General features: G+C 41.9%; 2 protein-coding genes across 3 annotated transcripts in view; one reads left to right on the forward strand and one right to left on the reverse strand.

Annotated features, from left to right (window-relative positions):
- Positions 1-586: 586 nt before the first annotated feature.
- On the forward strand, positions 587-26,612 carry LOC106568407 (phospholipid phosphatase 1). Of its 2 annotated transcripts, none has more exons than XM_014138722.2 (6): positions 587-1,136; positions 14,363-14,514; positions 16,415-16,698; positions 19,392-19,449; positions 24,408-24,584; positions 25,800-26,612. In XM_014138722.2, the coding sequence occupies exons 1-6, from the start codon at positions 1,079-1,081 to the stop codon at positions 25,917-25,919; spliced, it is 849 nt and encodes a 282-aa protein (XP_013994197.1). In that variant the 5' UTR covers positions 587-1,078; the 3' UTR covers positions 25,920-26,612. The 2 variants fall into 2 exon arrangements, with proteins under 2 accessions (XP_013994197.1, XP_013994196.1); XM_014138721.2 differs by lacking the exon at positions 14,363-14,514 and adding an exon at positions 11,299-11,453 and having other exon boundaries at positions 591-1,136.
- LOC106568406 (exosome RNA helicase MTR4) overlaps positions 26,527-27,248 on the reverse strand; it is a 74,931-nt gene continuing 74,209 nt past the window's right edge. The window contains exon 26 of the mRNA XM_014138719.1: positions 26,527-26,836. Within this exon, the coding sequence (XP_013994194.1) occupies positions 26,784-26,836 (53 nt within the window). The 3' untranslated portion in view covers positions 26,527-26,783. The remainder of the gene's footprint in view (positions 26,837-27,248) is intronic.

Consider the following 27,248-nt stretch of genomic DNA (forward strand, 5'->3'; position numbering starts at 1 on the left):
CCACTTACCTTTCACCTTTTCAACCAAAAGTTGACAGATCAGTTTTTGACAACTTCCTTATTAATAGGTAGCCTATAGATCATGTAGGCCTAGCTAGTTTGACCATATTGTCAATGTTAAGCAAACAAGCTAACTTCATTATTAACAACGTTATTATTAACAACATTAATAACAAGCACTTGAACACAAACATGTCGGATTTCAGACTTCGCACCTCCCAGTTTCCCATTTCACATGAACACGTGAAGAAAACAATATGGTTCATAAACTTCAATAAAATGTCCTGGATAAATGATATAGGCTTTATAAGATATGGCTTACAATATTTATGAGATGTCTTGGGAATGTTTATTGATAAAACTAATACAGCTTTTTGTTACAGGTTTACAAATTATGCTTTGCATTTAGCCTATCAAGCAGGCTGCATAGGATATTTTCTTCCTATGTGATATCTGTGTATCTTTTTTTCAATTAGTTATTAAAGGACCATAATAACGTTTCTACTTTAATTGAATAAATTAACACAGCAATGGGAGTAGGACTAGAGTAGGCGGAGCGAAAGGTAAATTAGACGTTATCCGTGCTGTCATATTCTATAGTCTCTTCTGTCCATCCTCTTCGCCAGCTGCCATAACGAAACCTCACTGTGCTCATGGCTCTTTGCGCAGTCTGGTAGCCTACAGAGTATACAGACCTCTCTACCTTATAGCCTCCACGGTCGGCTCTGCCAACCGATATTAAATGATACGCAAAGAACCGTCTAATTTACCAGGCCACGGTCGGCGCCTGTGATTAGAATTTCGATGAGCACGACGATTCGCTCATTCAAAGGGGAGGATCAGTTCTAAGATTCTATGTCAAATTACGGCATTTACGCTGTCTGTCGGCATTATAAGGCTTCAACGGTTAGGCTTCTCAATTGACGGTTTCTAATATTATTTTTAGGTCGAAGTATTGTTTAGGTTTAGTCTAATCAGATCTACGGTTACTTGGCTACTACGCTTTCAAGGATACGACGACAACACGAGTCGAATAAGGATCGTCTGTGTCAACGAGCTGAGGACGAGAAGCCGTAAAAATGTTCGAGACGAGAGGGATTCCTTTTATTCTGCTTGACATCGCCTGTCTAATTCTCGGTATGTATCTGCTTGCTATGAATTGCTTATTATAATGTTGTTATATTGTAATGAGTTAACCTTATTTACATAATATTTGACAATCGCTGTCACGTGTATAGGCTATCGAGGGAGTGGTTATATGTTGCCTATTGGTCAAACGAGGGCGAATCTTTCGTGAAGAAGTTGATCATTTGATAATAAGTAGGCTAATCAACACCAAAACAAATATTTTGTGACCAAAGCAGTGAAAGGGATTGAGTGCCATCTGTCTTACTGCTGCTGCACTCCGTTGATTGATGTTGAACAGTTAGTTAATGTTGCTTGTGAAATTGGTGATGATACAATGTAATAGAACGATAAAATGTAACTCTTGCGTTCTAGAATGATTATTAAAATTATATTCCTGCCGTAAAAGTAGGAACTATGGAATGAGCCTTGCTGTTGTTTAGATTGCATTAAATTATAGCCATCACCCCTACAGTATCTAGCGTCAGTTATAGCCATCACCCCTACAGTATCTAGCGTCAGTTATAGCCATCACCCCTACAGTATCTAGCGTCAGTTATAGCCATCACCCCTACAGTATTTAGCGTCAGTTATAGCCATCACCCCTACAGTATCTGGCGTCAGTTATAGCCATCACCCCTACAGTATCTGGCGTCAGTTATAGCCATCACCCCTACAGTATCTGGCGTCAGTTATAGCCATCACCCCTACAGTATCTGGCGTCAGTTATAGCCATCACCCCTACAGTATCTGGCGTCAGTTATAGCCATCACCCCTACAGTATCTGGCGTCAGTTATAGCCATCACCCCTACAGTATCTGGCGTCAGTTATAGCCATCACCCCTACAGTATCTAGCGTCAGTTATAGCCATCACCCTTACAGTATCTAGCGTCAACAAATTATATTGGCTATTCAAAGCTATCAGGGGATGTTTTCCATAGGTGCCAATACAGGACTAGTAAAGGCCCAGTGCCCTACTTTTGTGGGGAAAAAAATGTTTTAAAATAAATTATTAATAATTGTTTTAATTCTGAATTTTCAGGGGGTGCTGGTTTCTATTTCAGGCAGTACTGAATAACCATTCATTTGTAATGATTTATCCATTGTTGCTTGGAAACTTCATGGCCTTATTGTGTTAATGATTCTTGATCCTAATTGCCCTCTATTTAGGAACCCTGGTGTAGGAGTTTAATCAAATTATGAATTACGGAAGTCCTGGATGTGTCATAGATAAGGTATCCCAGAGTGCAGTGCACTCATTTCCTTTCCCTGTGTGCTGAACATTAGTCTAACTCTATCGTACTGAAGAACTGTTAGGCCAGCAGCTGATGCAGATGTTTTAAATGTGCTTAGAGAGTAAGAAGCTTAGCAATATGAATATAACTGATGTGCTACTTTTTCCGTCAAGATTACATCAACTTGGAACTGATTTCACACTCAGATAGTGTCTCTCTACTAGATAGAGCTTCCTCAGTCATGACATACATATGGTTTGGTTTTGGGTGATAGCATACTAAAAATACAAACCCTTCATCACAAATGTCTAGATGTGTGTCAACCAGATGCGACTACCGATACCTTCATAGGTGTGTGTTGAAAGTGGGTTTTATGGTTTTCTCCGAACATATAGTAAATACTAGAGATACAGTTGAAGTCGGAAGTTTACATACACTTAGGTTGGAGTCATTAAAACTCGTTTTTCAACCACTCCACCAATTTCTTGTTACAAACTACAGTTTTGGCAAGTCGGTTAGGACATATACTTTGTGCATGACACAAGTAATTTTTCCAACAATTGTTTACAGACAGATAATTTCACTTATAATTCACTGTATCACAATTCCAGTGGGTCAGAAGTTTACATACACTAAGTTGACTGTGCCTTTAAACAGCTTTAAAAATTCCAGAAAATTATGTCATGGTTTTAGAAGCTTTTGATAGGCTAATTGACATCATTTAAGTCAATTGGAGGTGTACCTGTGGATGTATTTCAAGGCCTACCTTCAAACTCAGTGCCTATTTGCTTGACATCATGGGAAAATCAAAAGAAATCAGCCAAGACCTCAGAAAAAAATTGGTTCATCCTTGGGAGCAATTTCCAAATGCCTGAAGTTACCACGTTCATCTGTACAAACAATAGTACGTAAGTATAAACACCATGGGACCACGCAGCCGTCATACCGCTCAGGAAGGAGACGAGTTCCGTCTCCTAGAGATGAACGTACTTTGGGGTGAAAAGTGCAAATCAATCCCAGAACAACAGCAAAGGACCTTGTGAAAATGCTGGAGGAAACAGGTACAAAAGTATCTATATCCACAGTAAAATGAGTCCTATATCGACATAACCTGCAAGGCCGCTCAGCAAGGAAGAAGCCACTGTCCCAAAACCGCCATAAAAAAGCCAGACTACGGTTTGCAACTGCACATGGGGACAAAGATCGTACTTTTTGGAAAAATGTCCTCTGGTCTGATGAAACAAAAATAGAACTGTTTGGCCATAATGACCATCGTTATGTTTGGAGGAAAAAGGGGACGCTTGCAAGCCAAAGAACACCATCCCAACTGTGAAGCACGGGGATGGCAGCATCATGTTGTGGGGGTGCTTTGCTGCAGGAGGGACTGGTGCACTTCACACAATAGATGACATCATGAGGCAGAAAAATTATGTGGATATATTGAAGCAACATCTCAAGACATCAGTCAGGAAGTTAAATCTTGGTCGCAAATGGGTCTTCCAAATGGACAATGACCCTAAGCAAACTTCCAAAGTTGTGGCAAAATGGCTTAAGGACAACAACATCAAGGTATTGGAGTGGCCATCACATAGCCCTGACCTCAGTCCTATAGAACATTTGTGGGCAGAACTGAAAAAGCGTATGGGAGCAAGGAGGCCTACAAACCTGACTCAGTTACATCAGCTCTGTCAGGAGAAATGGGCCAAAATTCACCCAATTTATTGTGGGAAGCTTGTGGAAGGCTACCCGAAAAGTTTGACCCAAGTTAAACAATTTAAAGGCAATGCTACGAAATACTAATTGAGTGTATGGTAACCTCTGACCCACTGGGAATGTGATGAAAGAATAAAAGCTGAAATAAATCACTCTCTCTACTATTAGTCTGACATTTCACATTCTTAAAATAAAGTGGTGATCCTAACTGACCTAAGACAGGGAATTTTTACTAGGATTAAATGTCAGGAATTGTGAAAGACTGAGTTTAAATGTATTTGGCTAATGTGTATGTAAACTTCCGACTTCAACTGCATATGTGTGTGTTAGTCAGTGGTGTAGTGGTGCCTAGAGAAGTGGATATACAGTGGCTTGCGAAAGTATTCACCCCCCTTGGCGTTTGTCCTATTTTGTTGCTTTACAACCTGGAATTAAAATATATTTTTTTGGGGGAGGGGGTTGTATCATTTGATTTTCTCAACATGCCTACCACTTTAAAGATGCAAAATATTTTTTCTTGTGAAACAAACAAGAAATAAGACAAAAAAACAGAACTTGAGCATGTTTAACTATTCACCCCCCAAAAGTCAATACTTTGTAGAGACACCTTTTGCAGCAAGTACAGCTGCAAGTCTCTTGGGGTATGTCTTGATAAGCTTGGCACATCTAGCCACTGGGATTTTTGCCCATTCTTCAAGGCAAAATTGCTCCAGCTCCTTCCAAGTTGGATGGGTTCCGCTGGTGTACAGCAATCTTTAAGTCATACCACAGATTCTCAATTGGATTGAGGTCTGGGCTTTGACTAGGCCATTCCTAGACATTTAAATGTTTCACCTTAAACCACTCGAGTGTTGCTTTAGCAGTATGCTTAGGGTCATTGTCCTGCTGGAAGGTGAACCTCCGTCCCAGTCTCAAATCTCTGGGAGACTGAAACAGGTTTCCCTCAACAATTTCCCTGTATTTAGCGCCCAGTTTCCCAGTCCCTGCCGATGAAAAACATCCCCACAGCATGATGCTGCCACCACCATGCTTCACTGTGGGGATGGTGTTCTCGGGTGATGAGAAGTGTTGGGCTTGTGCCAGACATAGCATTTTCCTTGATGGCCAAAAAGCTACATTTTAGTCTCATCTGACCAGAGTATCTTCTTCCATATGTTTGGGGAATCACCCACATGCCTTTTGGTGAACACCAAATGTGTTTGCTTATTTTTTATTTAAGCAATGGCTTTTTACTGGCCACTCTTCCGTAAAGCCCAGCTCTGTGGCGTGTACGGCTTAAAGGGGTCCAATGGACAGATAATCCAATCTCCGATGTGGAGCTTTGCAGCTCCTTCAGGATTATCTTTGGTCTCTTTGTTGCCTCATTATTAATGCCCTCCTTGCCTGGTCCGTGAGTTTTGGTGGGCGGCCCTCTCTTGGCAGGTTTGTTGTGGTGCCATATTCTTTCCATTTTTTAATAATGGATTTAATGGTGCTCCGTGGGATGTTCAAAGTTTCTGATATTTTTTATAATCCAACCCTGATCTGTACTTCTCCACAACTTTGTCCCTGACCTGTTTGGGGAGCTCCTTGGTTTTCATGGTGCCGCTTGCTTGGTGGTGCTTTTTGCTTAGTGGTGTTGCAGACTCTGGGGGGCCTTTCAGAACTGAGATCATGTGACACTTAAATAAAGTCCACCTGTGTGCAATCTAACTAATAATGTGACTTCTGGTGCAACCAATTACCTTCAGATCTTATTTAGGGGCTTCATAGCAAAGGGGGTGAATACATATGCACATGCCACTTTTCAGGTTTTTATTTTTTACAACTTTATTTCTGTCCATGAAACCTCTCATGTGCGGTGTGCATTTTAGAACATTTTTTCCCCGCATATTGCATTTTGGAACATTTGAGTGTACTGCTGTGTGCACATTGCTGTGCTTAAAATGTGAAGACATTAGTTTAGCAACATTATAAGCTAAACATTCTGATTTGTTCCATCAGCCTTAATTGAAACGGTGTATACCTCCACTACAGTACTTTTATACGCATCAGTGTGGATTAAGAAGTAAGTATACGCAATGTGTGTAAGCGTAACTGGGGAGGTGTAGTCGTTTGCAACTGGAGTCACACACAGTTTGTGGATCTGTGCAAAACTGCTACAGTAAGTGTATATTTGTTTATTTGAAAGATTATTTCTCGCTGATATGAAAGATAAGGGCCATATGTTTCGAAAACCGGTTTGAAAGCAATGACTATTGATGTTTCTTAACATTAAAATACAGCTTTGGAATTGTCATTCACATGGAACCAACTGTGGGCGAATGTAACCTCTGAAAACTCTACACACGGAGGAGAAAACTGTTTGAGAGCTAAGAAATAGCCTACCAAAAGGTCGGAAATTATAAACAGAGTTCAAAAGGTACTCACACTCAAACCATGAAAAGGAAAAACCCAGAGGCCGAGATGCAAAATAATATAACCAATTTAATCCACGCTCAAAAGAATACACAGGGTGACAGTTTTTATTTTTAAAAATAAAAGTGAAAAGAGCAAATAAGAGACTTCAGTAGACACCGAGTAGCGCAGCAGGTGCAGACATCTAATTCATTAGATATTAGCGAATGGGGAGTCAACAAGGTATATTAACAGAGAATATGTAGTAGAGAAATATACAAAAAAAATTACAATTCAAATGTTAACATACACTTGAAGTAAAACAACGGAATAGGCTAAATAGCGTTATCGTAATTTTTTTTAAAAATGTATCGGTACAGTACTCAGGTGTACAGCTCAAAGAGGGCAGGCGGGGGGACTGCTGGTGCGTCCAGACACAACATTACAAGGTCCAATTACTAATTTAAGCCTTGGGGGTGTAGAGTTCAGATAGAAGATCCATCGGGCTTCACTCTGGAGAAGACGTTCATCCATATCGTGGCATCTGTGGCTTGGGAAACATGGTCAATGGCACAGAACTTAAGATCAGTTACAGTCAGATCTGACCATGTCCTCAACAGCAGACCTCTGTTGAGGAAATTCAAGTAATGTTTATTTGATTCGATGACAAAGCCCATATCTCGGGTGCAGATGCGTCTGATATGTAAGAATTGGCTGTATGGCAAGCCTCTCTTCAAAGCGTCAGGATGGTAGCTAGATGCATGAACAAGGCTATTTTTGTCCATGAGGTTTGACATAAATATGCATCCAAGCCGAACTGAAATATTTTTTAGGATCATGTTGAGTCGTTTTCACAGCTTTTAATTCCCCTAAAATCTTTCCCGGTATTGTCAAGATTTTTGTTTGTTATCCCTGGTCCCTAAAATGTCTGCTGCGTGATAGAAGCAGAGATGAAAGAGAACTTTACCGATGTCAACTAGATTGAAACTATAATCGATTTATGACATTCTGGTGAGAAATGGTTTATGTAGTCTTGTAGGGCAGTAATGACAGAAGAGAAGTTTCATGTATCTAATTATAGACAAGTTGACTACCAAAATATCGGAAATTCTCAGAAACATATCTAAATTAGGCTTCAAAAGAAATCCCACACCCCGTGTCAAGCAATTGTTCTGCACCCCGTGTCAAGCAATCGCGCCGCACCCCCTGTCAAGCAACCGTTCCGCACCCCCTGTCAAGCAACCGTTCCGCACCCCCTGTCAAGCAACCGTTCCGCACCCCCTTTCAAGCAATCGTTCTGCATTTACTCTGCTGGTTGCCAGAAACCTTAATGTGAATATCATGACTGTCTGCTGCATGTCTGTGTGGTGTTCTAATCTCGGAACTTTCACTGACAACAAAGTAACCGAAACACATTATACAGTATAGCAGACCCTTTTAAATGTTTCTGACATTTGAATGTGATTGAGATAACCAATGTCCATAAAGATCCTACTATTTAAAGTGTTTTGGTGAATGGATATCTCTGAGCTATTTGCACTGAAGCTTAACCATGACCAGCTCCTCCCGTGTGTGTCCTCTCCTGTCCTCTTTGGAGAGAGAGGGAGAACCTAAACAGTATATTTGACCTCTCAGCTTCTCTATCAAATCTAAAAATGTCAAACAGAAAACCAAAGAAAATTAACAACAATGACAAATGGTTTGATGAAGAATGCAAAAACCTAAGAAAGAAATTGAGAAACTTATCCAACCAAGAACAGAGACCTTCACTATGAGTCTACGCCTTCACTATGGTGAATCACTAAAACAATACAGAAATACACTACGGAAAAAGAAGGAACAGCATGTCAGAAATCAGCTCAAACAACAATACGAAGAGTTATCTATCCAAAACTGAGAAATATGGATGAACTACTTCTCCAATCTTTTTGGCCCTATAACAAAGAACAAACAGCAAAAAGATATACATGATCAAATACAAATCTTAGAATCAACAATTTAAGACTACCAGACACCACTGGATTCTCCAATTACATTGAATGAACTACAGGACAAAATACAAACCCTCCAACCCAAAAAGGCCTGTGGTGTTGACGGTATCCTCAATGAAATGATAAAATATACAGATAACAAATTCCAATTGGCTATACTTAAACTCTAACATCATCCTCAGCTCTGGTATCTTCCCCAATATTTGGAACCAAGGACTGATCACCCTAATCCACAAAAGTGGAGACAAATTTGACCCCAGTAACTACCGTGGGATATGCGTCAACAGCAACTTTGGGAAAATCCTCTGCATTATCATTAACAGCAGACTCATACATTTCCTCAGTGAAAACAATGTACTGAGCAAATGTCAAATTGGCTTTTTACCAAATTACCGTACAACAGACCACGTGTTCACCCTGCAAACCCTAATTGACAAACAAAACATAGGAAAAGTCTTCTCATGCTTTGTTGATTTCAAAAAACCTTTGACTCTATTTGGCATGAGGGTCTGCTATACAAATTGATGGAAAGTGGTGTTGGGGGGAAAAAAATACGACACTATAAAATCCACGGCCTAAACATCAGCGCCACAAGTAACTTCCACATAGCTGTGAACGAGCTGAAAGACAAAGCCAGGAAGGGCCCTCTATGCCATCAAAAGGAACATAAAATTTGACATACCAATTAGGATCTGGCAAAAAATACTTGAAGCAGTTATAGAACCCATTGCCCTTTATGGTTGTGAGGTATGGGGTCCGCTCACCAACCAAGAATTCATAAAATGGGACAAACACCAAATTGAGACTCTGCATGCAGAATTCTGCAAAAATATCCTTCGTTTTCAACGTAAGGATCAATCCGATACCCGGTAATTATCAAAATCCAGAAAAGAGCCGTTAAATTCTACAACCACCTAAAAGGAAGCGACAGAGAGATGAACCTGGAGAAGAGTCCCCTAAGCAAGCTGGTCCTTGGGCTCTGTTTACAAACACAGACAGACCCCACAGAGCACCAGGACAGCAACACAATTAGACCCAACCAAATCATGAGAAAACAAAAAGATAATTACTTAATGAACAAAAAAAACAGAGCAAACTAGAATGCTATTGGCCCTAAACAGAGATACACAGTGGCAGAATACCTGACCACTGTGACTGACCCAAACTTAAGGAAAACTTTTGACTATGTTCAGACTCAGTGAGCAGAGCCTTGCTATTGATAAAGGCCGCCGTAGCCAGACCTGGCTCTCAAGAGAAGACAGGCTATGTGCACACTGACCACAAAATGAGGTGGAAACTGAGCTGCACTTCCTAACCTATTGCCAAATGTATGACCATATATTTTTTTTGATAAACCCCCATATCTACTGGGTGAAATACCAGTGTTCCATCACAGCAGCAATATTTGTGACCTGCTGCCACAAGAAAAGGGCAACCAGTGAAGAACAAACACCATTGTAAATACAACCCATATTTATGTTTATTTATTTCCCCCTTTGCACTTTAACCATTTGTACATCGTTACAACACTGTATATATACACACATAATGACGTGTACATTCTTTATTCTTTTGGAACTTCTGTGAGTGTAATGTACGGCAGAGTGTTTACATGCTGAGTACGGCAGTGTTTACATGCTGAGTACGGCAGAGTGTTTACATGCTGAGTACGGCAGAGTGTTTACATGCTGAGTACGGCAGAGTGTTTACATGCTGAGTACGGCAGAGTGTTTACATGCTGAGTACGGCAGAGTGTTTACATGCTGAGTACGGCAGAGTGTTTACATGCTGAGTACGGCAGAGTGTTTACATCATGAGTGTGTGAGTTTGAGGATGTAGTGTGACAGTTGAGCAACACAGACCTCCACTCTGCCCCTCAGGGGAAGAGGGGCCTCATGCTTCTGGCTTCAACTTGAACCAGAATAAAAAGGCTGTGCCGTTTTCCCAGCAATAACAAAAGGCTGAACGGACAGGGAGCCAGAGAACAGACACATTCAACTCAGACATTGAACGGTCACAGCCTATTAGTTATGATACACTATCTACCGGTCTTTACAGTTTGGATCCATAGAGTAATGAGCCACTACTCACCAATTGCACTACAGCACCGATTTCACAAAGAGACTGTACAATCTTTCTCAAGAGTCCCCTGTGCCGTGAAAAACGGTCATTATGTTGTCATTACATCATGTATTCCGTCTGGTGATGTTATTGTTGTTGAACTGTTTCTTTTGATGCCATGTTGTCTTTCAACTGGAGTATTTACTGAAGGGCCTTCCTTGGAACTCATTCTCATAGCTAGAGACTGATTGGTCCCAGACCAGTCTCCAAAACATTCTTCTCAGAAACAATCGTTCCCTTAGAGTAGGGTTACAAAATTCTGGTACCCTTCCCAAAACTCCCTAGTTTTTCAGAAATCCTGGTTGGAAGATTCCTGGAATTATGAGTGAATAAGCAGGAAATCTGGTAATCCTCCAACCAGCATTTCTGGAAAAAATGAATAGAAACCAAACACTTTTAGGTCAGGGAAAGAATAGAATTGGGGTGGAATGTGTGACTTCTTTATAGTAAATTCGGTTCCATGAGTGACTTTTTCCAATTCCACGCCTGGGCAGGGGACAAGACAGCTAGGCAGGGATGCATGCCCCGCCTGTACAATTGTAGGGGAAACACTGCTCCGAGTCTGAAGTCTCTGGTTGAATATTAACATCTCCGCATCATTACAAACACATGCTGGTACTGTAGTAGCATGGTAGACACTGAGGTGGTGTTGCTGCTGTCAATAGTGTCGCTGCTGCAAGACATAACAATACTATTGTTACAAAGTTAACCCCTTAACTTCCTCTCTCCATCCACAGCGGGACTGCCCCTGGCAGCCCTTAAATTGGGCCAAATCAAGCCCTATCAGAGGGGCTTTTTCTGTAACGATGACAGCATCAGCTACCCCTTCCACCCCAGCACAGTCACCTCCAATGTGCTCTACGGTGTGGGCTTCACTTTGCCCATTTGCTCTGTAAGTAACAATGGAAGAGTTGACAAAACAAAATATTTACTAACCAAATATTGAACAGCTGGCTTAGATTGCATTATAATGGACAGCTACAGTACTACACAATAACTAACAAACAGGCAGCTGTTCTAAATTTACAGTTAAACACTTTTGATACCATACACATAAAGTGTTCCATTTCAGTTATTTTGTTAAACACCTGGTCATGATGTAAAGCTTCACCTTTAGGGAGGATGTCCATAGAGCTTAGGTGTCAGAACCAAATAGTTCAATTCAACAAGGCCATACCCAGTAAGCAAAACAAATGAATATGATGCCACTACAACCATGTAAACAGATTGATGTTATTTCAACCAGCTTATAATCATATCAACTGCTCGGGGATTCTTTTCGGTTACAGGCCCAACGCTCTAACCACTACGCTACCTGCCGCCCCATTATTATTTCAACAACCGGCTTATAACCGTATAAACTGGTTGTAATTATATTTCACCAGTTTATAGCCATATAAACCGTTTGTATTTATGTTACCTCACCCAGCTTATAACCATATAAACTGATTGTAATGTTATTTCAGTGTGGAGGCGAAAGAAACGCACTCCTATTTAGGCGAGGTGCTGGCTAGCAGAGTAGAACACTTACAAAAATAAAGGAGAGCCGCACACTCTAGAAGCTCAGATGCAATAACATAATATTCAACGTTGACAGACAAGCTGTCTTCATCAATAATGTAATGTTATTTCAACCAGCTTATAACCATGTAAACCGGTTGTAATGATGTTATTTCAACCAGATTACAACGATATTTCAACCAGCTTTGCCAATCGGGTAAGGGTTAACTCAATAGAGGATGCCCAGTCCACAAAGTGTCCCCATTCCCCTTTCACATATCCCCATTTTATTTTGACATGTCATTTCAGCCACCCCTATAGAGTATTTCATTCACACATATCCTGATATCCACATGTCATTTCAGTCACTTCTGAAGCTTGTGTTGTGAAAGCTTCTCAGATGTTATTTGTCATTTGTGGTTTTCATCAATAGTAAGGCCTTTAGAGTCCAACCGATCAGTAAGGAAGTAGGAAGTCCTGGTGTAAGTTTGGCCCCTCACAGAAGGGGTGTTCTGGGGTTGAATATCACAGAGCATGAGTTCAGAAAACCTGAAAAGACCTAGCAACCCTGTGGTCAAGCTGTTTATTTTGTTACCCTGTTAACTAGGCCATAGATGCATTCATAAATGATTGATCCTACCATTTATTTTCTACCAGAAATGAGATTAAATTAAATTTCGACATGTCTGTTATTGAGGTTCCTGCTGATAGGCTTTGGAACAAACAGGTTACGTTCTCTGTCCAAAAAGAATTGGAACGCTTTCCTGGAACACTGATCCAGATTCTATTTGAAGAATGACAGAGACAGAAGTGTTGGCACACTGTTCCCTTTGTGTGTGTGTGTGTGTCTGTGTGTTACTTAGGAAAGCATGTGTCTACTACTAGCTATTGTCTACTATCCTGTGTTACGGTCAGAAGTTGAGCTGGTGTGCATGTAGTGTTGGTGACTGATCCCTCTTCCTGGCCTTGTAAAGTCTTTACTGTGATGAAAACCTTAAATCACACACACACACTAGACTATGTCTATTCCATTATAATTCACTGGAGTCCCATACACAACACTTACATCTCAACTCCAGTCCCCTGGACCAGACCAACTGATTTATTTCTCTATACATCAACCTGTTGCCGTGGCAACATTTCAAACTGTGGTGCTTCACAATGCAGCTTTCAGCAGAATAGAGAAAAGGGGTGTGGCTAGTGAGAGTGAATCTATCACCTGAGAGTCTGTGGGACCAGTTTCTCCTCTCTGTCCTTGACAGTCAGACTGTGCTGGGGTCCTTTTTGATGTCAGCAGTATGATCTGACCATGATAATGTAAAAAAATAGAACCTCTTCATTCAGCTATGGAGAGGATTTGCATACTAATGTGAACTAACCTCAACTAACCTTTTTACACATCCAGTTTCTACTTTCCTTCGGTCAATGTGTGTCAAAGCTTGCAGTGTGCGATTTGACGTTTTACAAACTATGGTTTTGTGTTTATTACAAATTACTAATGATTACTTCCACAGCACGTTTGAAGTATACCGTTTCTCTACTGTATGTAGTGTGAAACTATTTGGAAGTTTCTAATGTAACTAACATCTTCCTGAAAAAGCATTACAGTTACTTCCAACATGATGACCCACTGTGTTTTAAGGAACACAGGGAGAGAGAAAGAGGAACAGAGAGATTTCACTTGCTTTGGCAATGTAAACATTTGTTCCCCATGCCAATAAAGCCCCTTGAATTGAATTGAGAGAGAAGAAAGCAGAATGTCCATTGTGGAATGGACATCTAGGCCTACTTGTGGATTGCATGTCCATTGCACTGTGCACTCAAGCAGGAAACAGCTGTGAACGTTTAGGGTGGTGGAGAGGGAGGATCATTTGGTCTTTGTTGGTTCTTCCATTAACACCTCTTCACCAGGGGAGCGAGTAGTGTTAGTTCCCATGACAACTCTCTTTAGCTACCATGTTGTTTTTCCATTCCTCCTGTTCCTGACAGCCTGCAATGTTAAAATATCTACTTAGAAATGCCACTTAGCAGATGCTTTTATCTAAAGTGACTTAGTCATGCATGCACACGTTTTACATATGGGTGGCCCCGGGATTCAAGCCTGGCGATGCAAGAGCCGTGCTCTACCAACTGAGCCATACAGGATCACTACAGTGTATGTCTTGGCTGGTCTGTCTGGACTTTCCTCTCCGAATGCTCTCTTCTGCTCAGTGTTAGACGGGTATATGTGGGTGCGGGATAACAAGGTGTTCAGAGTCTACTCTCCTAACCTGTTCTGTTCTTTCATTTGCTTTTTGCTAGCTGGACTCCCGTTCGCAATACTCACACCGCTACACAATCCCTTCAAACGGGGATTTTTCTGTAACGATGACTCGATCAAGTACCCTCTTAAAGAAGACACCATATCCTATGAGTTGTTAGGTGGAGTTATGATACCCGTCACAATACTCACTGTAAGTGCACCTGTTTTATGTTCACTAGTTAACTTCTCTTTCTCTTCCTTTGCCATTTTGTGCTTAACATTCATTTAGGCTATACATGCATACATACACAAATTACGTGTATGTCTAGTTTAACGGCTTGCTTCATTAATCGTATTGTCAAATAACATTATGAAAAATAACAAAATCAACCAAAGATGGCGCATATGCACCATGTAAACAGAGCTTCCTATTTTAGAGTATCACGAGAACTGAAAAATCAAACCCCAACCTGTGTTAGTTACATTTGTGGTCTGTGAGTACACAGAAGTATCAGACCATGGCGCTTGACCTTTAAAGTCACTGAAACAAAAGGCCTCTCCATAAGCCTACTCATAGTCTCCAGCTGAACGATACAATAGGAATAGCCAAACTATCCCTCCCTCAGAGATCTCCCGCTTGACTCTGCCAGTATTCCACTGACTGTCTTAGTAAATATCCTTGAGAATGTCTATAGTCAAATTCAAAGTACAGAGGCCCATATTCATAAAGCGTCTCAGAGTAGGAGTGCTGATCCAGGATCAGGTCCCCCCTGTCCACATATTACTATTCATCAAAACAAAACTGATCCTACATCAGCACTCCTACTCTGAGATGAGGCACTTTAGGAGCCTTGTTGTGGCTGTCATCAAGTCTTACAACAGGTTTTGCAGCATTCACATTCAAAAAAGCTTTTGTTCCATTGAATGTACATAAATTCACCTCCCATGTTCCGCACACATTTCCAGTCAGTCAGTGTAATTGTACTCTGCACGTAGAAACCCTCACTGGATGTAACTAATTTACACGTCATGAATGACCTGGAATTACCCTAAATGTTTGAACAGTTGGGCTTTCCAAGTTCAACAGAAACCGTTATCAGGACAACACCACCCCCTTGAGAGTAAAGCAGTAAGCATATGCTCATATTGTAGTTGTTGGCCCATTTCCAGATAACCTCTCATGCTTTCAGGTTCATTGTCCCCCAGATTGGTAGAGAGGTGTGAGCCAGACAGTTGTCCACAATAACCACATCCACTTATTTACAAGAACACACCATTTAAAAAAGACACCCAACCCACCCACAATGTTTCTATGACGTATGTTTTACATTCAACATGGTCTCAAAACAGTTTCTACCGTTGACACATCTGACCACAAATAACCTGTTCCTTTAGAAGATATAACTAAGTTTGACTGCTCAGGTGGGACTCAGAAGCTGTATTGTGATGCACCAGTGTGTTTGTTTTCCCCGTTTTAAAACGTCTACTCATTTGACTTTACACACGTTTTTCAGTGGACATCTTTGTTAGGCCTTTATAGTCACTCAGATGGACATTCCTCTAAAATGCAAGGGTCTATTTTACTTGAAGGGCCAGTGCAGTCAAGAACATGATTTTTCTGTGTTTTATATGCATTTCCACATTGAGGTTTTGAATAATTATGTGAAATTGTAAGAGCTGTTTGAAAAGACCACCTGAAATTTCAGCCTGCTTTGATTGGAGGGAACTTTGGCCTTCCGTGGTGACATCACCATGCAGTAAATGTATTAATAGACCAATTAGAGTTCCAACCCTCTGCCAACAACAGCTCATTTTCAGTTTTCCCCTCCCCACTCAAACCACTCCGACAGTCCAATCAACATTCTTCCTTGAGGAATTCTCTGCTAAGAAGCAATTTGTTTATTTTTGACCATTTTAACTACAAACAATCACAGTAAAGTACTTGTTACCCTGAAATGAATTGATAGAGATAAAAACAGCAGCAGTGGACCTTTTGAAATTCCTGTAATTTTAGTGACTGACTTGCCAGTTGTAATCTTGTAACTCCAAGCTGTGAGGGAACAGTGAGTGACCTAACCTCACGACCTGTCTACTTCCTCCCTTCCTCACAGATGGTCTTTGGAGAGTGCCTTTCGGTCTATCTCAAACGCATCAAATCAAAGTCCTCTTTCAGCAACATGTATGTGGCCCGTGTTTACAAATCCATCGGCACATTCGTGTTCGGGGCAGCCATGAGCCAATCGCTCACTGACATCGCCAAGTATTCGATTGGCCGGCTCCGACCCCACTTCCTGGACGTGTGCAGGCCTGACTGGAAGCTGATCAACTGCACGGCAGGCACCTACATAGAGGACTTTACCTGCACAGGGGACGCACGCTTGGCCAATGAGGGCAGGTGGGTGTTGTTGAGGGGAAACTGACAATTGGGCCAAATTTACCCACTACCCCTTGGCCCCCTATCGCTTCAGTGTTCAAAGCAGATCTGAAGAATCAAATCAAAAATTGTATTAGTCACATGCGCCGAATACAACAGGTGTAGACCTTACAGTGAAATGCTTACTTACGAGCCCCTAACCGACAGTGCCGTTTCAAAACAATATGGATAAGAATAAGAGATAAAAGTAACAAGTAATTAAAGAGCAGTAAAAAATAATATATTAAGGGGGTACCGGTACAAAGTCAATGTGAGGGAGCACCGGTTAGTTGAGGTAGTATGTACAGTGACTTGGTGGAGCTTCCACCATATGCCTTACAGATATGCAAATATCAAAGGGAGGGGTAGGGAACTATCTGTGACTGGCTGGGATGCTTCTTTCAAATCTACTGACTGAATTATGACATCATCCATCAACTGAAATACAATATATCCTGTTGTATTGTTTATTATGGTCAGATAATATGCTGAGTGCTGACCATGAGATCATTGTTGAGGAAGGCAAGCCCACACTTTGAAGTTTCAGGCTGTGTTAGTGTTGAGAGAGCCCCAATGCTGAAGTGGACACTAGTTAGTGTTGGGAGAGAGCCACAGTACTGAAGTGGACACTAGTTAGTGTTGGGAGAGAGCCACAGTACTGAAGTGGACACTAGTTAGTGTTGGGAGAGAGCCACAGTACTGAAGTGGACACTAGTTTGTGTTGGGAGAGAGCCACAGTACTGAAGTGGACACTAGTTTGTGTTGAGAGAAAGCTCGACCATGCAGATCCACATTTCCTCGGTACTGTAACATAATCCACCAGCATAATTTCAAAACAATAGAGACCTGTATACCGCTGTTCTGGTGGATAAGGCTGAAGACAGAAGTTCAGCCAGATATCACACAGAGAGGGAGCCAAGAGAGCTGTAAGTCAACCTCACTATTTAATTATCTTTATTTACCCTGTGAGGACAGTACAGCAGTGAGGGAAGACAGAGTCAGGTCCCAAACCCTCTGTAAACCATTAGAGAGGATTACCTATAACACACATACACAAGCCAAGGCTCTGGCTGATGGTGGGCCTCATGTCCCTTAGGGAAATGCTAACATCGCAGAAATATGATCTGTAGGTTATTCTGACCTGCTCTACTCACTCGGTCCACCAGGCAGGTGTTTGTTCTATTAATGACTACCATACCAAAGAAAACACTGAAAGCCGGGCCCGATCAGGGAAGGGCTGCCATGGGAGACCAGAGCCACACCCAGGTAAATATGACCTTCTGTGGCCACACGAGACTGGGAGAGCCCACCCAAGGATCATGGTAGAGATTAGGGTAGTCTCTGTATAGGTTATACTCAGGTTTCTTGGCTAACATGGGAGAGGTTCACCACATGACCATGAGGTAATGACAGTCTACAGATGGGCAGGCAGACAGGCAGCTGTCTCACACCACAGCCAAAATGAAAGTCTATATAGAGACAGACAGCTAGCTAGCTATCGCCCACCACAGCCAGTAACAATAAGGTATGTCTAAGGATGGGACAAACCAACAGCCACTCGACAACTAACTCGTTTGTTGTTGCTCTAGAAATAGAAAATCCTGGATGTTGATTTCAAAACTAAAATAAGGACAGACTTCCTCTCCTGTGTACGTCGGTCACTTTGAGTAAACAAGAGAGGGTGTTCTAATCTTGTCAGATTCAATTTAGAGTGACCTGGTTTTACAGGTTTTACAGGTAACGCCTCATCTGATATTGACCTTTGTCTCCATGGTGATAATTAACAAGTACGCTTGGAGAATAGCTTTCAGTGAAAGCTCAGAGAGGCAGAGCAGACCTCGGAAGGAACGTCCAAGCTCAGTCAGACCCACCACCGGTTCAGTAGCAGAATTGCAAGACCCATTAACACAAAGGCAAACCAAGGTAAACCCAAGTTTCCTAGTCCAGTGTATTTAGGGCAACCCCAGGCTTCCAAGTACAATGTCAAAGGAGATAGAGCCTATGGGCCTACCTCTTTATTCAAGTTTGGCCTTTACTCCCACACTTATTGATGTGGAAGGGTTAAAGTACAGAGAGAGAGCTTAACACATTTTCCCTGATAAGCAGCCAGCCTATTTATCAGTGTTACACTGACTCTCCCAACACTAACTAGTGTCCACTTCAGTACTGTGGCTTTCTCTCAACACTAACTAGTGTACATCAGCACTGCGGCTCTCAACAGTAACTAGTGTCTGTGGGCCTGCAGCTCTCCACAGTGTTTATATCAGTCACTGGTTATCAGTAATCTGCTGGACGGGCAGTGCAGCACTGCTTAAGTAAACAGGAAGACACTAAAGCTGGCCGGATGAGCGAGCTAGGCTAGCGGCCCTCTAACTGCCCTGACCAGCCAGGCTGACTGACACTGTCTCACCACCCCACCCCCCCCACATAACAGACGTCTCTCCCCGCTCACAACCCTATCACCCGGAAAAGGGTGTGTCACAGTTTAGCCCCTCTGTGTACGTGTGTGAGTTTAGCCAGTTATGTTATTCAATGGAACAATAGGATAATCTATCTATCACCAACACAGAGCCGATTGAAGTGGATATGAATTATTTCCCAGCGTTTTTCCCCAGCATTCAAAGTGCCCACAGCCACCACAGCAATCCCATGATGCCATTGTTGTTGTGTTGCAGGCTGTCCTTCTACTCTGGCCACTCCTCCTTCTCCATGTACTGCATGCTGTTCCTGGCAGTAAGTATCCACTATGGGGTTTCCTCAAAGGGCAATATGTGCACTCACTGATAGGGCATGTATAAGATTCACATTATAAACTGGGTGGTTCGAGCCCTGAACGCTGATTGCCTGACAGCCATGGTATATCAGACCGTATAGCACGGGTATGACAAAACATTTATTTTTACTTGTCTATTTACATTGGTAACCAGTTTATAATAACAATAAGGTACCTCGGGGGTTTGTGGTATATGGCCAATATACCACGGCTAAGGGCTGTATTGGTACTCCAGGTACTCCACATTGCGTCGTGCCAAAGAACAGCCTTCAGCCGTGGTATATTGGCCATATACCACACCCCCTTGTGCCTTATTGCTTAGCGACCAACTGAGTTTACTTCAAGGTCATTACAGCACAAGACATGCAGAGAATATTTATAGAGGACCACTGTATAGAATTAAAAAGCAGCAAAAACATAACAGTACACTGTGTTCAAATCTAATTTTATTTGTCACGAGCCGAATACAACAGGTGTAGACTTTACCGTGAAATGCTTACTAAGAAGCCCTTAACCAACAATGCAGTTAAAAAAATATTTACTAAAACTGAAGTATATAAAAAAAAAAAGTTTAAAAAATGACTTCCCTTTCCCTATATACAGGGGGTACCAGTACCGAGTCAATGTGCAGGGGTACAGGTTAGTCGGGGTAATTTAGGTAATTTGTACATTTAGGTAGGGGTAAAGTGAAAAAAACAGTGGGTGGGGTCATGTTGATCTTTACTGGGGTGCAGACAGTAACATTACATTAGGCAGCTCTGAATGGTCCACATAGCAGTGTTTGTTAGGGCTCTATTCAATCCGTAGTGCTGAAGATCCACTTTATAGCGCGATTGACAATTAAAGGCAATTTTCCCACAGTCGCGGAGACTGCATTCACGGTACACACTGCATGTGTCGGTTCAATCGAAAAGTACCTTAGCATTTTTATGCAGATCTTCCGCGAGGTCTGACTCCTGACCACAACAGAACACTAAGGTCTATTTAGAGCGTTCTTAGAAACAGGATTCTAATTAAATATTATTGGTCACATACACATATTTAGCAGATGTTATTGCTGGTGTAGCGAAATGCTTGTGTTCCTAGCTCCAGTGTAGTAATATCTAACAATTCACAAAAATACACACATCTAGGTAAAATAATGACATTTTGAAATATGGGCCTATTAGATCGAGGTATGTCGGAGTGGCATTGACTAAAATACAGTAGAATAGAATACAGTATATACATGAGATGAGTAAAGCAGTATGTAAACATTTAAACATTAAAGTGGCCAGTGATTCCAAAGCAGCAGACTCCAAAGTGCAGGGTTGTGTAACCGGGTGGAAGCCGGCTAGTGATGGCTATTTAGTCTGATGGCCTTGAGAACGGTTTTTCAGTCTCTTGGTCCCAGCATTGCTGCACTTGTACTGACCTCGCCTTCTGGATGATAGCGGGGTGAACAGGCCATGGCTCGGGTGGTTGATGTCCTTTTTGGCCTTCCTGTGACATCAGGTGCTGTAGGTGTCCTGGAGGGCAGGTAGTGTGACCCCGGTGATGCATTGGGCAGACCGCACCACCCTCTGAAGAGCCATGTTGCGGGCGGTCCAGTTACCGTACCAGGCGGTGGTATAGCCTAACAGGATCCTCTCAATTGTGCATCTGTAAAAGTGTGTGAGGGTTTTAGGGGCCAAGCCAAATTTCTTCAGCCTCCTGAGGTTGAAGAGGCACTGTTGCACCTTCAGGACCTGAATTCTGGATCCGGACCGGCGCGGGTATTCGGGTGGACCCGTATAGACCTCTACTCTGGGATACAGTAACACGCACATGCTATAATACACTCCTTCATTACCTACAGTAACTTTCAAAATGAGTATAAAAATGGCAAGGGGGACATTGCTTTAACACACTGTAGGCTCTTACAACAGCACATTGACAGAGGTAGCCTGTGCGATTACCCCCTCGCTCCCTCTCCTCCAGGAACCAAACTTAATTCAGTTGTGAGCAAGACTGACAAGCTTTATGACCATGACCCTTATATGTCACTACTGGCCCTCCCCATTAGTACTGTGACCAGGCTCAGAGAGGGATGCAATAGGGAGAAAACGCTAACATATCCAATTAGAGCACAGAACTGTTATCTTCCATTAAACGTTTTGCAACGGGAAGCCCTACTGAACATGACCCCAGTTTAAAACAGTTCTCTTATCAGTGGTGAGGTACGGGATGACCCGGGATCACACCAGAAACAGCTCTTCATGAACTGCTGCTCCTGTTTGCCCAGTGTTAGGTTTATTACACTGTGGTGACTCAGTAAGGAACGAAACAAAAATAGTCGTGGGGACAAAGTCCTGTCACGTTACAAAATATGGACACTCACTGCAGCAAATGGAAGCACCGTGTCACTAAATGGAAGTTAAAAGTCCTTCAAATAGCAGTAAAACGTCCTTCAAACAAGAAGAGACAGACAGTGTCCGGTCTATCCCTGCATACCAGTAAAATCACTACGTTTACGTCAGACAGAACTGAAGGAGTGGCAATGACAATCCCATAGTCTATTTTAAGAAGTGTGGCTGGTTTGTTTTCCATTTAAATGAATAGACCAGACACACCCATTATTGTACAAAGTCATTGAGAACTACTGAGTCAAGCATAGATGTGTCCCATAGAAGTGTTTTTCAACCATGTACACTGATCTGTAGACAATAAGCAGTCAGTCACCTTTGGAGGTGGAAATGGCTCTAAATTGATCAGTAGATGATTTGTTTTGATAACATACAGATTTGACACACTTATCTCAACCTGTATATTGAATTTGACATTTAAATTCCTTTAAACTTTATTCATCAAGTTATAGGCCTTGTTAACAGAAGCTGAATGGTTGGTTAAATAGTACTTTAGAGATTTTGGCTGTAGTTGAGAATCTGCCATGTAGAGTGGTTAGAGAGAAGAGCCCACCCACAGAGATGGTTTGAGGAAACAGAAGAGAGCATACAACGGCACACAGCCGCCCTCATCATCAAAATCACAACGTTTGCATAAACAATGACCAGAGCACACAGTGGCAAAACCAGCTCCTCACGAACATCATTAAACGACAAAACCAGACAAGACTTAAATTAGCCAGCGCTGTGACCCACCCAAAACAAACACACAAACCCAAGTAGAAACCCAAGAGAGGTTTAAAGCATGTCAACAACTAGCCTCAAACTACAATTGCTCTGGCGACGCTGTTATGCAACAGACAGTGTGCTGCTCCTTACCCTTCTGTTTTGTGTGAGGTTGGGTATTGGGACAGCAAACCTTATTTTATTCTAGTCCAACAAGTTAGTAGTCAATCCATTTAAACCGTTTATACCTGGTGCTAACATTCATCCTTTGCCCACATTTTGTAGACAGGTGTAGACGATCAAAGCCCTGGGGGCCGATTCAGACTTAAGGAATGAATGTCTATCCTACGCACTTCTCAGTAGTTATTCAGACTTACCTTATGGAGGCGTGTAACGAAGTTTGTGGCAGGTATTAAAAAAAGGTGGTTTGATTCCTACCTAAAGTTACCGCGTTCAGTTAATCAATGGTAACGTTGGAAGTACTGTAGCCTACAATATAATTATAATATGGAGAATAGTACACAATGGTATACCCTAATTGCCCGCACTGATCATAGAACTGTGATGGCAAGTCTTATGCCGTGATTTAATAAGCATACATGTCCAATTCATTGTCACTACAATTTGTGTTTGGCCTTCATTAAATACTATAGTATCCACTACTACTTCACCCTCAGCCACAAGGATATGACGGCTTTACAGAGGAAACAAAGAACGGCAGGCAAAATCAAACGACGTAATGGAATGAGACAAATGTAGGGAAGGGAAATAACACTAAATTGGCATTTAAATATAAGTGTTTATTACTTACGGTCGCTACCGATAGTAAATAATAGTCATCATAGGCTATAGCCTACAAATTGAAGGAAGCAGGAAAAGTCGGGGCATAATGATTAGAACATTCTAGATAGTCGAAAAGGTACATCTTTGCCTTGATATCCGAATTTAATCACTGCAAGTTATTAGGCCATACAATTAAAATCCTGCATAATGGCACAGCATTTCTTACTTCACATTGGGAAAGAGGCATTAATGGGCCTACCTGTCATGTTACACGTTCCAGTTTCCTGCCATATGACTGGCTTCACATTCATCTCCAGCAAACAAGGTCAAATAGATTAGCCTATATTTACAATCCCCTTATCCAAATGGATTACTAGTTTACCTAGCTCATCATATCAATTTATAAATTACAGCGCATGGAGAATGACATTATTTCTAACAAAAGAAAATGAAGTAATACTTTTTCCAGCTGGCATGTTAGCGCTACCTTATGGTTTCAAGGTCAGAATACGGCATATCTATATACGCCTCCGCCACACCTCAATTTATTTGATCTTCACCCCAAATGCGTGGCTTTCTGGTACTGGCATTTCCACCATGCTTAAGTTCAAGGTCAGAATACGCGTAAAGTAGCCAGGCATGCATTGTGTCTGGATATAGTGTAGATGGATCTGGTCAGTAAAAACATTTAAATGATTATCCCGCCCTCTAAATTCATTGACAGCTGGCACCATTGACCATAATGGTCTTAAAATGAATAAATTCATACAAAACATTTTTTTTTGTTTTTAAAGTCTAATCATTTTCATACAGAGGGACCACGGAATCTGGTCACAATGCAGACAGAAACACATTTTTATGCCAAGTGTAGACGTGGCAAATCTTGATCAGAGATTGGATTATCTTAATCAGATGACAACAACCACGTGTTAGCACCAGATATAAACAGGACTTTAGCCTGTAACTCCAGTTTAACTGGCCAAACAAGTTAGTAGTAAAACCACAAGGCCTTATTCTAACAACTAATTTCCATCTGTCTCTCCCAGCTGTACATCCAGGCCAGGCTGCAGGCAGGGTGGGCCAGACTCCTGAGACCAACCCTACAGTTCTTCCTAATCGCGGCGTCTGTGTACACCGGACTGTCTCGTGTGTCTGACTACAAACACCACTGGAGCGACGTCCTGGTTGGCCTTATCCAGGGAGTGCTCATGGCCACACTGGTAGTGAGTAACCACGACACCGCTTCATTTGGTTGAAAATAATATTGGTCCATTTTTTACAATGGAAATTGGTTTTCAGCTTTGATAGTTTGCCATCTACCACCCAGAGGTGGTTTCCAAACCTTGTGATCTGTAGCATTAAAGTGGCTTATACAGTATTCAGACCCTTTGTTTTTCTAAATTATTTACGTTACAGCCTTATTCTAAAATTGAAAAATAATCAGAATTTAATCCTTCTACACACAATACCCCATAGTGACAAAGTGAAAACAGGTTTTTAGGAAGCACTCCACCAATCAGGCCTTTATGGTAGAGTGGCCAGACGGAAGCCACTCCTCAGTAAAAGGCACGACAGCCCGCTTGGAGTTCGCCAAAAGGCACCTAAAGGACTCTCCGACCATGAGGAACAAGATTCTCTGGTCTGATGAAACCAAGATTGAACTCTTTGGCCTGAATGCCAAGCGTCACGTCTGGAGGAAACCATGCACCATCCCTAAGGTGAAGCATGGTGGTGACAGCATCATGCTGTGGGGATGTTTTTCAGTAGCAGCGACTGGAAGACTAGTCAGGATTGAGGGAAAGATGAACGGAGCAAAGTACAGAAAGATCGTTAATGAAAACCTGCTCCAGAGCATTCAGGACCTCAGATTGGGGCGAAGGTTTACCTTCACACAGGACAACGATCCTAAGCACACAGCCAAGATAACGCAGGAGTGGCTTCGGGACAAGTCTCTGAATGTCCTTGAGTGGCCCAGTCAGAGCCCAGACTTGAACCCGATCTAACATCTCTGGAGAGACCTGAAAATAGCTGTGTAGCAACGCTCCCCATCCAACCTGACAGAGCTTGAGAGGATCTGCAGAGAATGCGAGAAACTCCCCAAATACAGGTGTGCCAAGCTTGTAGCATCATACCCAAGACTTGATGCTGTAATCGCTGCCAAAGGTACTTCAAAGTACTGAGTTTGTTTATTTTTTATAAATTTCTAAAAACCTGTTTTTGCTTTATCATTGTGGTGTGTGTAGATTGATGAGGGGGAAAAAAACGATTTAATCTATTTTAGAATAAGGCTATAACGTAACAAAATGTGGAAAAAGTAAAGGGGTCTGAATACTTTCTGAAGGCACCTAGGAATCTCCCAATGCATAGCATTATGGCCACTGTTTTCCATTTAATCTTTAACTCCTTCCTCTTACTCTACCACTCTTTTTCTGCTGCAGGTCTTCTTCGTGTCAGACTTCTTCAAGAAGAAGGTTGAGCCTCAGAAGGAGGATATTCCCCACACCACACTGCAGGAGACACCCACAAATGGAAACCACTACGACAGCAGCCCCAACTAAACTATAAAGGAGAAGAGGAACCATCCGGAACCATACATGGCGTGTAGCCAGTGGGGAAGTGTTTACTGCATGCGCATCATACCACACTAAGGGACGGACCACTGGGGTGGACAGAAAGGCTGTGTAGCAAATGGCCCCCTATTCCCTATATAGCATAGCCTATAGGGCTCTGGTCAAAAGTACTTTATGTAGGGAAATAGGGTGCCATTTGGAGCGTTGCCAAACCTATGAATGTAACCCTGCTTTGTGCATTTCTGACCTACGACCTGGAGCCTAGCTCCCTATTGGACATTGAGTCACACCCATGTTGCCTTGGCTGGACTGCTACTATCATAGCTTCCTTTGTATTATCATTACTATCCCAACTAGACTAATATAATGTATCTGTACCTGACTATCCCAACTAGACTAATATAATGTATCTGTACCTGACTATCCCAACTAGACTAATATAATGTATCTGTACCTGACTATCCCAACTAGACTAATATAATGTATCTGTACCTGACTATCCCAACTAGACTAATATAATGTATCTGTTCCTGACTATCCCAACTAGACTAATATAATGTATTTGTTCCTGAAGCAACAAAATAGACAAACAAAATACCTTCAATTTTTTTTATCCATCCATATGTAAAAAAAAAAATCACTACCAACTTTTCTTTTATAATAAAAATTGTGTTAAAACTATGTACAAATGTGTTGCACTTTTTGGAAGGAAAAAAAAAGCCATTTCATGCTTATTAACATGAATACAAATAAAAATATAAAAAAACATTGTCTGGATGCTATCATGATGAAATTACACAAACACAATCTTATTCTTACAAAGTTGATGTTTCAGTCACAAAATACAACAAATCACAGATATAGACTGGCAGCAAACACAATATCCCTCTTGATTTTTGTGATACCTATAAGGAAAAACAGAAGAAATACATGAGTATTTGCTTGCTGAAGCCAATGTACACCTACAGACTAAGACTATATTATTAGTCTAATGGGTGCCTCACAACAAACTGGTCCATACAACTCGAGATTTGTTACTGTTTGGGTCCAAAGTTACGCACAAGTTTGTAGTAATTCAGTTTCCAAGTGTCTAGCTGAAACCTAACACAGAACCTAGTGTACGGTATACCCGAGGGTTACCTCCACAGACTGCAGAGGACCCGAGGGTTACCTCCACAGACTGCAGAGGACCCGAGGGTTACCTCCACAGACTGCAGAGGACCCGAGGGTTACCTCCACAGACTGCAGAGGACCCGAGGGTTACCTCCACAGACTGCAGAGGACCCGAGGGTTACCTCCACAGACTGCAGAGGACCC

This window comes from Salmo salar, chromosome ssa13, assembly GCF_905237065.1.
Source record: "Salmo salar chromosome ssa13, Ssal_v3.1, whole genome shotgun sequence".
Classification (NCBI taxonomy): Eukaryota; Metazoa; Chordata; class Actinopteri; order Salmoniformes; family Salmonidae; genus Salmo; species Salmo salar.

Bases quoted from the DNA above. Each gene is read 5' to 3' on its own strand.
- LOC106568407 (XM_014138721.2), top strand. From the start codon at position 1,079: ATGTTCGAGACGAGAGGGATTCCTTTTATTCTGCTTGACATCGCCTGT. The intron at 1,137-11,298 runs GTATGTATCTGC...CTCCATCCACAG, and splicing joins CATCGCCTGTCTAATTCTCG to CGGGACTGCCCCTGGCAGCC. The intron at 19,450-24,407 runs GTAAGTATCCAC...TGTCTCTCCCAG, and splicing joins ACTGCATGCTGTTCCTGGCA to CTGTACATCCAGGCCAGGCT.